We start from the raw sequence: 13,635 nt of genomic DNA on the forward strand, positions 1-13,635 counted from the left end.
ACGGTGATCAATAACAATCAGCATAAACTGGGGCTACTACTGAAGAGGGAAGATGACAAAGTAACGCAGAATATGTCACAAATGATTATCATACAATATCACACAAACAATTGAGGCCTAATCAAGTTTAAACTCATAATCACCAGCAGCAAATACCACCTACTGCTAGTGTTGGGGAGGGAGTGTGTTACTTCTTACTTAACAGCCACATCGTTCCATATGAAACTACCACACAGGATACACTATTGTATATTGTAAAGTCATAGATTTACATATAGACCAATAAAATGTGTTCATGTATTGTTTCTTTTACTCAATGAAACACTTAAGATTTTGGAGTTAGTCTCAACATAGTCTGCGTTGTTCAATGGTCACCGAGGGCTTCAGGGGTAAAATACTCAGTGATGACCTGGGGCTGTAGAAGAAGGGAAGACTTTCTCAGTGAATGCTGTTTGAAAGTGTGTAAGTGTGTATTTTGTAGAGGATCAGAGAATGACAGCTGTCCTTTATCCAAATCCAGATGCACTCTGAGTGTGTGGAGATTCTGTTCCAAGTCATGCACAGGTCCTGTAGAATACGACCCATACCCCACACACCTCACTCTCTCCCATGAGAAGGTGTCCCCCCTTCCTCTGGTTGGACTCTGGGGTCACACCCACATACCAGTATGGACTGTCTCCAACTTCAACATCCCAGTAGTGTGACCCTGAGTTGAAGCCCTCAGAGCCCAGGACACAGTCATAGGCATTAAATCTTTCTGGATTATCAGGGAGTGTCTGGCTAGGATCTATCCGTTTAATGCTGGTCAGATCCTCAGAAAGGATGAGCTCTGGGTGTGCAGTGTTTGGGTCCAACACTACAGGAGCTGAACAGAGAGATGAGGAGAGGGTGAGCAAATGGACTCAGGTGTGTGACTTATTTTACAGTTGGCTGATTGGTTCTTACTGCGTCATTTAGCTGTAACGTTGATTTTTAAGTTGATGTTATACTGTGTGTGAGTGTGTGTGTGTGTGTGTGTGTGTGTGTGTGTGTGTGTTTGAGTTGGTGTGTGTGTGTGTGTGTGTGTGTGTGTGTGTGTGTGTGTTGGTGTTGGTGTTGTGTGTGAGTGTGTGTGTGTGTGTGTGTGTGTGTGTGTGTGTGTTGTTTGTTGTGTGTGTGTGTGTGTGTGTGTGTGTGTGTGTGTTGTGTGGTGTGTGTGTGTGTGTGTGTGTGTGTGTGTGATTGTCTGAACGTGTGATTGTGTGTGTATGTGTGATTGTGTGAACGTGTGTGTGTGTGTGTGTGTGTGTGTCATAGGTGACAGAACTCACTGAACTGAACTATGTCCTTCATCTTCTCCCAGACTCTGAACTTCAGGTTGCCCAGGTGCTTTGCCACATCAATCAGAGCTCCTGAAACTCCATGTGGTTTTTGCAGTGAGCACTTAGAACTAGGAACACAGACTGGAGTTAGTACTAGTTTTAGTGTGGGTTCAGGGGAAAAAAGAGAAAATTGAAATCTCTCACCTTTCTATGGTAGCCTTGAAGTTCTGGAAAACAGCATACAGCACAGATTTCAGTTCAGTTAATTTCAATATTCTGTGTCTGTCTTGATAGCTTACTTCTTGTTCACACAATGGACAGTAATGATACATTATATAACAAAATTAAATATCATAAACATTTCACCATTTTTCCAACTGAACTGAAACCACATGTCCATACCTGTAAGAAGATTATGTCTTCAGCAACCATCTGCTTCTCAATAGCTGTTATTGTATCTGAAAGAGTGAACATCTCCTTGCTCAATTCTTCAGTCTTCTGTTTCATAATAAAACTCTTCTGCTCCTCTTCCTCCTTCAGTGCTCTTATTATGGCCTCCTCTTCATCTTTCAGAAACTGATGAAGCTTCTCAAACTCCTCCTTGATCTGCTTCTCTGACTGATGGGCCTGGACCTTGAATAACACACATCAAAGGGACGACAGTCATAAAAATGTTACTTTCAAATGTATTTGTCGAATATTAATATTGTCAAAGTAATAATGTGTATTACTGTTGACAGTGAGCAGTTTATCTAAGGGCTGAAATCATTGCTGTCATTTTCTTAATGCTACTAATAATATAAATATCAGTTTGTGTACTTGTAATATCTGTATCAAATTGCTCAGTGAGATGCTTGATGTAACTTCAATTGTAGTTGTAATGAAACTGAATAGCTGCACAATACAAGTTGTTTACGTATCATATCATACAGGTAATATTACACAATGTCAGAAACAGTGTCATGAACTCAATGGTCTCTTTCTGAAACTGGTTGTTCTGGTAAATCTTACCTTAATGTGACTGGCTGTTTGGTCACATGTTTCTTTAACTTCTTCAAATCCTTCCAGTTTCTCTTGCAAGGGCTTCAGTACAGCATTGAGTTGTTCCTATAATGAACAAATACATCACACACTATGATTATCTATACTCATTTTCTGTTGTTGTGGATACTCATTCAGTAACAGCACAGATACAGAAGGCAAAGTATTCCCATTGCATAGTCATAAATAACATTTCCACCTACAAGCAAATAATAGAAACTCACTTTATAATCTAGTGCAGCTTCATCTATGGGAAGGAACTGGTGTCCTGAGTGTTTCCTGGAAGCCTGACACACCACACATATGGGCTGTTTATCCTCCAGACAGAACAGCTTGAGTCTCTCACCGTGCAGACTGCAGAGCACTTCAGACCCTCCTGAAGCCCTCTGACTCTTCTCCTTCAGGAAAGACTCACATACGTTCCTCAAAGACAAATTCAGTGGCGGATTGTCCAATGAAGATTGTCTTCTACAAACTGGACACTCTTTAGATTTCTTCTCTCTCCAGAACTTCTGAAGGCAGTCTTTGCAGAAGCTGTGACTGCACAAAAGAAGGACGGGATCCTTGAAAATGTCAAAGCAAACAGGACAGGTGAAATCCGCTTCAGGTAGAGAGCGTTTAGATGCCATCCTTTCGAACAGAAACAGTCACTTTCGCTGGAAACTTTGAGTGTGTACACTTAACTTTCACTTTTATTCGTCAGAAATCACTACAGTAAATCCCACTTTATCATCTGTAAAGTAACAATGGCATATGCTTCCAGATTAAAATAGATCCCCTGACTAAAAGTGTCGAACTGAATAGGCAGAATAGCTGACGTAAAGTAAAATGTGTCAACGTTCATTCCCTGATTTTTCCGTAGCTCAACTTCAGAGACTTTTGATTGGTCTAAACTGCTTTCATGTCTCTCCCCTTATTTACCCACGGTAAGTATAGAACTGGAAAACCCGGATTGGACTCTGGTGAGTGCTTAGTGAAGCTGTGTGGAAGTATCAAATTACCTAGTTGTAGTGGCACTCCGTTTGGTTCAAAGTCTTCTGTACCACAATTTTGAGATCAGTCTTAGAAGCTATTAATTGAAACGCGAGTGAGACAAGAAAATCTTCCATAATAAATGTTCACTAGAAAATGTAGAGCTACAAGTTCACACGGTCAAAAAACTATGTCGCTTCCAACATCTCTGAGCTCAAATCTAAACTAAAAGTCCCATACGCAGGGTATTACACTGACGTAACGTCATCTGATTGGAAGCTTACATTCTGAAGTTCTTCAGCTTTTAAATACAATACTAAATTATATATGTTAACCTAAACATTCTTTCAAATCCTAATGAAATTATTTATCTTCAGATACCTTTTTTTAACCTTTTTAAGCTAAATTATTATAACACATGAAATATGAATTTGACTCTTAACTATCAAATCATGTTTAATCCACAAAAGATGGAAGAATCAGTTGTTATGCTGGAGTTATATACACAGAGACAGTATGTTATATTTCATGAAAACCATTAACATGATATTATCTCGTTCAAAACCTGATATTCACTGCAAAAGCACATTGTGCTTTGGTCTTTGCCACATCAATCAGAACCGAAACTCTCTTTGGGATTCTGTAGCGGTGCACTGGGATCCAGCCTTAGGCTGACAGACTTTAGTTAGCACCTGTTTTAGTTTGGCTTTAAACAAAGAGAAAGAAAACCGGTCACCTTTCTATGGTAGATTTGAAGTTCTGATGAAAGAAAATAAGTAATTTCAATTGAAAAGTAATTTCAAATCTTTTAATTAATTTCAATCGATGGTATCTACATTGAGCGAAACCTTGTACCACAACCGATGCACATCAATGAAAATAAAAAAAATGTAAAATAATGATTAAATGGCGGTACTAATGTACATGTTTATGTCCAAGTTAGCATGTGTGTGTTGTGTATGATTTAATGACCTCTGAACTTCAGGTTGCCCAGCTGCTCCCAGACTCACAGGTCTCTCCCTTTACTGAGCCATGGTAAACACAGAACTGGACTCAACTGGACTTGGAGTGATGAGTGATGACCTAATCAGTGCAGCATAGAGTGTGTGAGTCTGTCTATGGTTCCTCACATGTGGACAATCATGTTCGTTGTTCATGAAGAATAAAATAAAATCACCTGCTGCACAGGCATGTGATTAATAACAAACAGTTATGGTGGTTGATTCATGAACCCATTCAAAGGTTTTTACCAACTCATGATATTCACAGAGAAAGGATCCTAATTACAGTTCCATCGGTTGTATATTTCTAAATAATTTGGACAGGAAGGAAGTTTCAACATATGGTTTTCCATGTTTTATAACTTAAAAACCTCAAACCAAAAACTAGATAGATCTACTTTAAAAACTGCTGAACAAATCTAGATTTGATCTACTTAAAAACCTTTAAACAAATCTAGATCATGTACTTAAAAACCTTTAAACCAAAGCTAGATTAGGTCTACTTAAAAAACCTCAAATGAATCTAGAAAAACATATTCCCACCATTGTAAGAAAATAAACAGTTGTTTTTCAGTGTTTAGACTTGAAAAGGAAATAGAATTTGCAGTATAACATGTGTTTGGTTGGCCATTACTCAGACTTAACCATATACATAACGTAGATGACTTAAATGTACAGACATGTAGTTGACATGTTGAGAAAACGTTAAAAAGTTAACTGATGGAGTAACGGTGATCAATAACAATCAAACATAAACTGGGGCTACTGCTGAAGAGGGAAGATGACAAAGGTAATGCAGAATATGTCACAAATGATTATCATACAATATCACTCAAACAATTGAGGCCTACTCAAGTTTAACCTCATAATCACCAGCAGCAAATACCACCTACTGCTAGTGTTGGGAGGGGAGTGTGTTACTTCTACTTAACTGCCACGTGTTCCATATGAAACTACCACAGAGGATACATATTTTATATTGTAAAAATACAGATTTAGATATAGACCAATGAATTGTGTTCATGTATTGTTTTTTTACTTAGTGGAACACTTTACATTTTGGAGTTAGTCTGAACATGGTGTGTGTTGTTCAATGGTCACCGAGTGCTTCAGGGGTAAAACACTCAGTGGTGAACTGCGGCTGCAGAAGAAGGGAAGGACTTTCTCAGTGAATATGTGGTCGAAAGTGTGTATGGGTGTATTTTGCAGAGGATCAGAGTATGACAGCTTTCCGTTATCCAAATGCACTCTGAGTGTGTGGAGTTTCGGTTCCAATTGATGCACAGGTCCTCTATCATCGAATCCATACACCACACGCCACACTCTCTCCCATAACAAGGTGTCCCCCTTCCTCTGGTTGGACTCTGTGGTCGCACCCACACACCAGTCTGGACTGTGTCCAACTTCAACATCCCAGTAGTGTGACCCTGAGTTGAAGCCCTCAGAGCCCACGACAGAGGCAGAGATATCAAATCTTTCTGGATTATCAGGGAGTGTCTGTGTAAGATTTGTCTGTTTAAAGCTGGTCAGATCCTCAGAAATGATAAACGATGGGTGTGCGGTGTTCGGGTCCAACAGTACAGGAGCTAAACAGAGAGATGAGGAGAGGGTGAGCAAATGGACTCAGGTTGATGACTTATTTTACTGTTGGATGGTTGGTTCTTACTGTGTCATCTAGCTGTCACGTTGTTTTTTAAGTTGATGTTATACTGTGTGTGTGTGAGTGTGTGTGTGTGTGGGTGTGATTGTGTGTGTGTGTGTTTGTGTGTGTGTGTGTGTGTGTGATTGTGTGTGTGTGTGTCTGTGTGTGTGTGCGTGTGTGTGTCCGTGTGCGTGTGTGTGTGCGTGTGTGTGTGTTCGTGTGTGTGTGATTGTGTGTGTGTGAGTGTGTGTGCGTGTGTGTGTGTGTATGTGTGTGTGTGTGCGTGTGTGTGTCCGTGTGTGTGTGTGTGTGTGTGTGTGTGTGTGTGTTTGTGTGTGTGTGTGTCGTAGGTGACATAGAACTCACTGAACTGAACTATGTCCTTCATCTTCTCCCAGACTCTGAACCTCAGGTTGCCCAGGTGCTTTGCCACATCAATCAGAGCTCCTGAAACTCTCTGTGGTTTTTGCAGTGTGCACGTAGAACTAGGAACACAGACTGGAGTTAGCACTAGTATTAGTGTGGGTTCAAACAGAAAAAAGGACATCGAAATCTCTCACCTTTCTATGGTAGACTTGAAGTTCTGGAAAACAGCATACAGCACAGATTTCAGTTCAGTTAATTTCAGTACTCTGTGTCTGTTTTGAGGGAGTACTTCTTGATCACACAATGGACAGCAATGATACATTATATAAACAAAAGATCAAAAGAAATAGATAACAAAACTGAAAATATTTATTAAATATCATAAACAGCTCACCATTTTTCCAACTGAACAGAAACCACATGTCCATACCTGTAAGAAGATTATGTCTTCAGCAACCATCTGCTTCTCAATGGCTGTTATTGTATCTGAAAGAGTGGACATCTCCTTGCTCATTTCTTTAATCTTCTCTTTCATAATCAAACTTTTCTGCTCCTCTTCCTCCTTCAGTGCTCTTATTCTGGCCTCCTCTTCATCTTTCAGAAACTGATGAAGCTTCTCAAACTCCTCCTTGATCTGCTTCTCTGACTGATGGGCCTGGACCTGGAATAGCAAAGGGACGACAGTCATAAAAAAGTATTACTCAAAACAAATATAACTTATTGAATATGAATATTGTCAAAGTAATAATGTGTATTACTGTTGACAGTGTGAGCAGTTTATCCAAGGGCTGAACTATCATGTTGTGAATTAATTGTTCTAATTTTCTTAATGATATTATTAACATAAATATCAGTTGGTTTACTTTGAAATTGTTCAGGTGAGATGCTTGATGTTACTTCAATTGTAGTTGTATGAGACTGAATAGCTACACAATACAAGTTGTTTATGTATCATATCATACAGGTAATATTACACAATGTCAGAAACAGTGTCATGAAGTCAATGGGTTGTTCATTCTCGAACATTTTCTGAAGTTTCTTCTGAATGTTTTCTTACAGACTTCGGAAAACCAACGTAAGAAAAAGATCTCCGCCTGATTCATGAGTCATGTCAAAGTGGAAAGCGAGCACCGGTCGAGTAAACGCAGATCTAACTTCACCGGTGCAGAGGTGGAGGTACTGTTGCAGGATGTAGATGTGTCCATTCTATTCCACTATGGCTATATCAACACGATTGAGTTTAGTGCTTATTTATTTATTCACTTACATTTGCAGTGTTTAGTGCTTTTATTTATTTTAGGACATCACGATGCCTCGTAGAATCATGACTATAAATATGAAATGTAATTGTAATGATACAAATATTCTCGTATATATTATCATTATAATTATTTAAATCCGAGGATGTCTGTAGAGTTGATGTCAACGCAATCACCAACGATTTCTCACAAATTCAGCCCTTAACCCTTCTAACACGGAGCAGTCCGGTGGGGCATCTTGTGTTTTTTTGAGGAATTGCATTTAAGAAAACTGAGCGATTTACGACTGCTATTCCGCGTTCTAAAATTCTTCTGAAGTTCAGAACAAATCCCAGATGAGAAAACTTTCATAAATGCCAAATTTGTTCCTAAAACACCGTTTTAGTTCAGAAGAAATTCCTTCTTAAATTCTTCTTAACTGCGTTCGAGAATGAGGCCCAATATTCTTTTTTGAAACTGGTTGTTCTGGTAAATCTCACCTTAATGTGGCTGGCTGTTTGGTCACATGTTTCTTTAACTTCTTCAAATTCTTTCAGTTTCTCTTGCAAGGGCTTCAGTACAGCCTTGAGTTGTTCCTATAATAAACAAATACGTTATACACTATGATTATCTATACTCATTTTCTGTAGTGGTAATTGATTTTATACCATATATTGGAGACCCAGTCTTGGATTTGGTCAGTCATGAAACAGGTTTTAATCTTGAACAACGGTGGCCACCATTGTGAGACAGAGCCTGAGTTCCACTCACTCACAGAGCTTCACCTAAGACGTGTGTGTGTGTGTGTGTGTGTGTGTGTGTGTGTGTGTGTGTGTGTGTGTGTGTGTGTGTGTGTGTGTGTGTGTGAGACAGAGCCTGAGTTCCACTCACTCACAGAGCTTCACCTAAGACGTGTGTGTGTGTGTGTGTGTGTGTGTGTGTGTGTGTGTGTGTGTGTGTGTGCGTGTGTGTGTGTGTGAGACAGAGCCTGAGTTCCACTCACTCACAGAGCTTCACCTAAGACGTGTGTGTGTGTGTGTGTGTGTGTGTGTGTGTGTGCGTGTGAGACAGAGCCTGAGTTCCACTCACTCACAGAGCTTCACCTAAGCCATATCTGATTATCCATTGAAGGATCGCTGTTAAATGCTCTCTGAGAACCAGGGGTGTCACCCTCTATATTCACGAGGTCTTGGAGACACAAGTCTGAGCCATTTGCTGACACATTCATGATACTTTGAATACATTCCCTCAGGATAATCTCTTTTCTCTAACCAGAAATGATTACATTCTAACTTAAATCCAAATAAAAGTAACAATTACAACTAGGTATAAGATACATTGAATTATTGACTATGGCATATCCTTATTAACTATAAATCTTAAATTTTGGTTCCTTCATCTGTTGTTGTGGATACTCATTCAGTAACAGCACAGATACAGAAGGCAAAGTATGCCCATTGCATAGTCATAAATAACATTTCCACCAACAAGCAAATAATAGAAACTCACTTTATAATCTAGTGCAGCTTCATCTATGGGAAGGAACTGGTGTCCTGAGTGTTTCCTGGAAGCATGACACACCACACATATGGGCTGTTTATCCTCCAGACAGAACAGCTTGAGTCTCTCACCGTGCAGACTGCAGAGCACTTCAGACCCTCCTGAAGCCCTCTGACTCTTCTCCTTCAGGAAAGACTCACATAAGTTCTTCAAAGACAAATTCAGTGGCGGACTGTCCAATGGAGATTTTTTTCTACAAACTGGACACTCTTTAGATTTCTTCTCTCTCCAGAACTTCTGAAGACAGTCTTTGCAGAAGCTGTGACTGCACAAAAGAAGGACGGGATCCTTGAAAATGTCAAAGCAAACAGGACAGGTGAAATCCTCTTCAGGTAGAGAGCTTTTAAATGCCATCCTCTTCAAACAGAAACAGTCACTTGGCTGGAAAATTTGAGTGTGTACACTTAACTTTCACTTTCTATTCGTCAAAAATAACCTCAGTAAATCCTGCCTTATTATCTGTAAGGTAACAATGGCATTTGCTTCTAGATTAAAATAGATCTCCTGACTAAAAGTGTCGAACTGAAGAGGCAGAATAACTGACATGAAGTAAAATGCTTCGTGGGTCAATGTTCATTTCCTTATTCTTCCTTCTATCAGCTTCAGAGACTTCTGATTGGTCTGGGCTGCTTTTATTTCTCTCCCCTTATCTACCCACGGTATGTATATAACTGGAAGAAATGGACTGGACTCTGGCCGGGGGCAGGAGGCTGGCTGGAATCTGCAGGTGTGCTAGGCTGCTTGGGAACAGCGAGGCTCAAAAACCTGTACATTCAGGAAGAGAAACCAGAACCCACTGTGGACTATGGAGAACCGGTGCGGTACCAGGGCATCTGTTCTGCTGCTCAGCGGTGCTCAAAGCAGAACCTTTACAGCTGTGTGGAACCAAACGACAAGAGGAATCCACACAGACTAAGAACTGCATTTCTTTCTTACAGATATTTTGGATAAAACATTTGGGGTCTCTATGTTTTGTTTATGTTTACCTTTACCATTGTTCTTAGCCTGACAAATAAATCAGCGTGCCGATATTATCAGCCGACATCATAAGCTAATTGGGATCTATCGGTATCAGCTTTTATAAAAGACAATATATTTTTTTTAATTAAGTAAAGGAAAGCTGAAGATTGATCATTCAGCTTTATTATCAGTGTTGTCATTGTGTATTTTGTCCACAAGAGGGCGCATTGCAAGTTTGGCAACACACTTGTTTCCTAGACTGCAAATCTCAGCTGGCTGCTGCACAGTGCAGACAGAGGAGTCTGATCTGTATCTTCATGTTGGTAGGGTGATCATTTACACGTGAAATGCATTGCTTAAACATTACTTAAATTACTTAAAGTAATATATATCTCCCATCATTTCTCTTTTAAGCCTAAATAAACCTGAGAAACATTTATGTCATGACTGTTTTTGCTGCATTAACATATGAGAGCTAGTATCAGTCACCATAGCTTGTGTTCAAAATGGACAGAGGTGTAAAAAGTACTGAAATGTTGTACTCAAGTAAAAGTACAATTACTTTAAAGAAATTTTACTTAAGTACAAGTAAAATTACCCATCTAAAAATCTACTCAAGTAAAAGTAAAAAGTAGTTCATTTAAAATGTACTTTAAGTAAAAGTTACTTAGTTACTTTCAACAACTTCATGGGGGCCGCTCCTATATAGTGCAAAAAAGGACAAGGGGTCATAAATCCAATACAAAAACTAGTTATTTTTAATTAAAGGAGAATCTTAAAACATTAAACATGTCAAACATTAAACATTAAACATGTAAAACATTAAACATTAAACATGTCAACACAACACAACACTTAAGAACATTTGGGAGGACATGTGAAGACATGAACCACATGACAGCTCAAATAAAAAGTTAAAATGCCGCTGCCCCACTGTATATTTAAACTTTGGTTACTTTAATTGTGTCCACCTTTTGAGCATTAGTCTACAAACTTCTTGTTGAGTTTGAGCAGCAGCTGATTTTCAAGGTGAGTAGAGTTCATCCGGGCTCGCTTTGTAGTGAACAGCAATGAGTCGCTCGCAGGCGGCCGAGGCAGGTAGGCCAGTATTGAGTTTCAGGGACAGTTTTTTGATATTCTGAAAGGAGTTCAGCAGATCCATATTGACTGAGACACAGGCTAGGTACCCTTCTAACTCCCCTGTACCTGCTGACCTTCTGGACTTCATTGAGGAAAATAAATCATCTTCATCTGATGAATGTTGTCCAACTTGCTCCAGTCTCCACCATCCGGTCAAGGTGTTGTCTGATATAGACTAGACCTGTAGAATCACAAACAACATTTCTGACAATTAAGTATTGAGCTGCCATCAAGAGTGCATCATAACACAGAAATAGCTATAAATAGCTACTCTAGATGACAGACCTACAGTATATATACAGAATTTTAGCATTATTTTCTATTTCTACATGCATCACAATTCATAATCCTCAATTCTTGCTAACCGAGAGCCCTGCGCATGAACATGAAAGACGCGCACGTTGCAAAGCCACCACTTATCGTTATCAATATCTGACTAATCGTGATCAATTCCAGATAACGACATACACATTGACACTAACTTGTCCAACTGTCTGACAAAGATGGTGTGCGCATTCACATCGTTCCTGTTTCAGGGCATGGGAGGCAGCCAAATGATTAGCCTAATATCAGTTTATGTGGTGTATTTCATTGCTGATGACTGATCTGCAGTTTTTAACACAATATGAGAGACTGAACAAAATAATGCTATGACCTGAAACGAATGGAAGACGGGGATGGAATTATTATTAGTCTATTGGATGACGGCTGTTAACACAAGGATGGACACAAGGGGTGTACACGAGTGTATAGCTAGCCTATCGTCGACGTTAGCATACTCAGGGCAGTTGCAAGTGCTAGTGCCATGAAACGCATATTTTGCTTAATGGAGCAGAGCTAACTAAACAACAAAAACGCTGTATGAACTACTAATGGAAAAAAACAAATACTGTACTTACCAGCACATGCTTGCGCAGATTTGAAGATCAATTTTTATCAGCAGAAAATTCTGTCTTGTGGGGCAGGCACAGCCTACACAGCATTAAATAGCTGTTGCCTCTTTTACGTTGGAAGGCAAACTGCTTGCTGAGATGTGGTCACAAGTTTTCTTCATCCTCTTTAATTTCAACTGGTGGAAAGTTCGGTGCTTCAGCTTGTTGGTCGTCCGTAGCTTGTTGGTAGTCCTCACTATCATCTTCCTCCCTCTATCTTTCGTGACTCGGCACCGGCGGCTTGCATTGACTCCATCATCCACTCTATGCAGCATCCACCACTGCAGTGATAATTGTCGTGCGCGATTCACGCCTTTTGGTTTCCTGCCTTGAACTATGTCTTTTTTTTTACTCAGTAACGGATGTAATTTCCAATGTAGCGAAGTACAATACTTCAGTCAAAATCTACTTAAGTAAAAGTAAAATTACTGATTTCAAAAACGACTTAAAGATTACAAAGTACACAAAAAAACTACTCAATTACAGTAACGTGAGTAAATGTAATTCGTTACTTTACACCTCTGAAAATGGAGGGAGGGATTGTGAACAGCTGTGGGACCAAAACGTAAGGTTGTCAGGGCAACATTAACGGAAAACATCTACTAAAACTGCAACAAATGCACATTTTCGTGAATAAGCCCATTGCCATCAACCTTAGGTGCATTATACCCTATGCCAGTGTTTTTCAACCTTTTTTGCGTCAAGGCACACTTAAGACACAGAAAAAATCTCACGGCACACCAACATTCGGAAATTATATGAAAATCAAACCCAAACATAGTTTCAGCATGAGCATAATATACTCTAAGAAATCAGGAAACGTGTGTTCTATTTGTTATGTTTTATTAAACTTAACATCATCCTAATGCCAAGATGGCACAGGCTTTATGCCCAGGTACAGATCATTTTGGACAGGCTGCATTACCGCCACACACCTGTAGAACAAAAGACATGCAATTAGAACAACAACTGTCATGGTATATGAACATCGTTAAGTGCTAGCTCCATCCACAAAGCGCACATTAGCCAGGAGTTGGGCATGGCCACTTACATCTGTCGACTCATCGAGTTGCAAAGCAAATTTCCCGCTGCAGCGTATCTTCTCCAAAACAATGCTCTCGATGTCAGCAGACATGTCATCAATACGTCTCGCTATGCTGTTATCTGAGAGGGGAACTTTAGCAATCTCCTTCACTGCATCTGGGCCTAGCATGACATTGACAATGGCTTTGCAGGCGGGTAATATCAATGATTCCCCCACAGTGTGTGGCTTTTTTGACTTAGCTTCAAGTTCCGCTACTAAATAGCTAGCTTCCAGGGCTCTCTCGGACACCTTTGTGACCTTTGTCATCATAGTAGCCTGTTTCACAGTGTTGTCACGCAAACGAACAAAATAGTTTGGATCCTTTTCTTGGAGCGCAGGGTGTTTAGTTTGCAAGTGCCGTTTAAGCTTGCTAGGGACCATGGCACTGTTAGCTAGCT

General features: G+C 39.8%; 1 protein-coding gene across 1 annotated transcript; it reads right to left on the bottom strand.

Annotated features, from left to right (window-relative positions):
- Positions 1-477: 477 nt before the first annotated feature.
- LOC122129076 (zinc-binding protein A33-like) lies at positions 478-3,142 on the bottom strand. The gene is made up of 6 exons (XM_042704112.1): positions 2,567-3,142; positions 2,313-2,408; positions 1,704-1,934; positions 1,506-1,528; positions 1,311-1,429; positions 478-865 (listed from the first exon to the last, which is right to left on the bottom strand). Exons 1-6 carry the CDS (start codon positions 2,969-2,971, stop codon positions 555-557), a joined length of 1,185 nt encoding a protein of 394 aa, XP_042560046.1. The 5' UTR covers positions 2,972-3,142; the 3' UTR covers positions 478-554.
- Positions 3,143-13,635: the final 10,493 nt, after the last annotated feature.

Source organism: Clupea harengus, unplaced genomic scaffold (genome assembly GCF_900700415.2).
Source record: "Clupea harengus unplaced genomic scaffold, Ch_v2.0.2, whole genome shotgun sequence".
In the NCBI taxonomy this organism is placed as follows: domain Eukaryota; kingdom Metazoa; phylum Chordata; class Actinopteri; order Clupeiformes; family Clupeidae; genus Clupea; species Clupea harengus.

Bases quoted from the DNA above. Each gene is read 5' to 3' on its own strand.
- LOC122129076 (XM_042704112.1), bottom strand. From the start codon at position 2,971: ATGGCATCTAAACGCTCTCTACCTGAAGCGGATTTCACCTGTCCTGTT. The intron at 1,529-1,703 runs GTATGGACATGT...GCTGTTTTCCAG, and splicing joins AAGACATAATCTTCTTACAG to AACTTCAAGGCTACCATAGA. The intron at 1,430-1,505 runs GTGAGAGATTTC...CTGTGTTCCTAG, and splicing joins TTCAAGGCTACCATAGAAAG to TTCTAAGTGCTCACTGCAAA.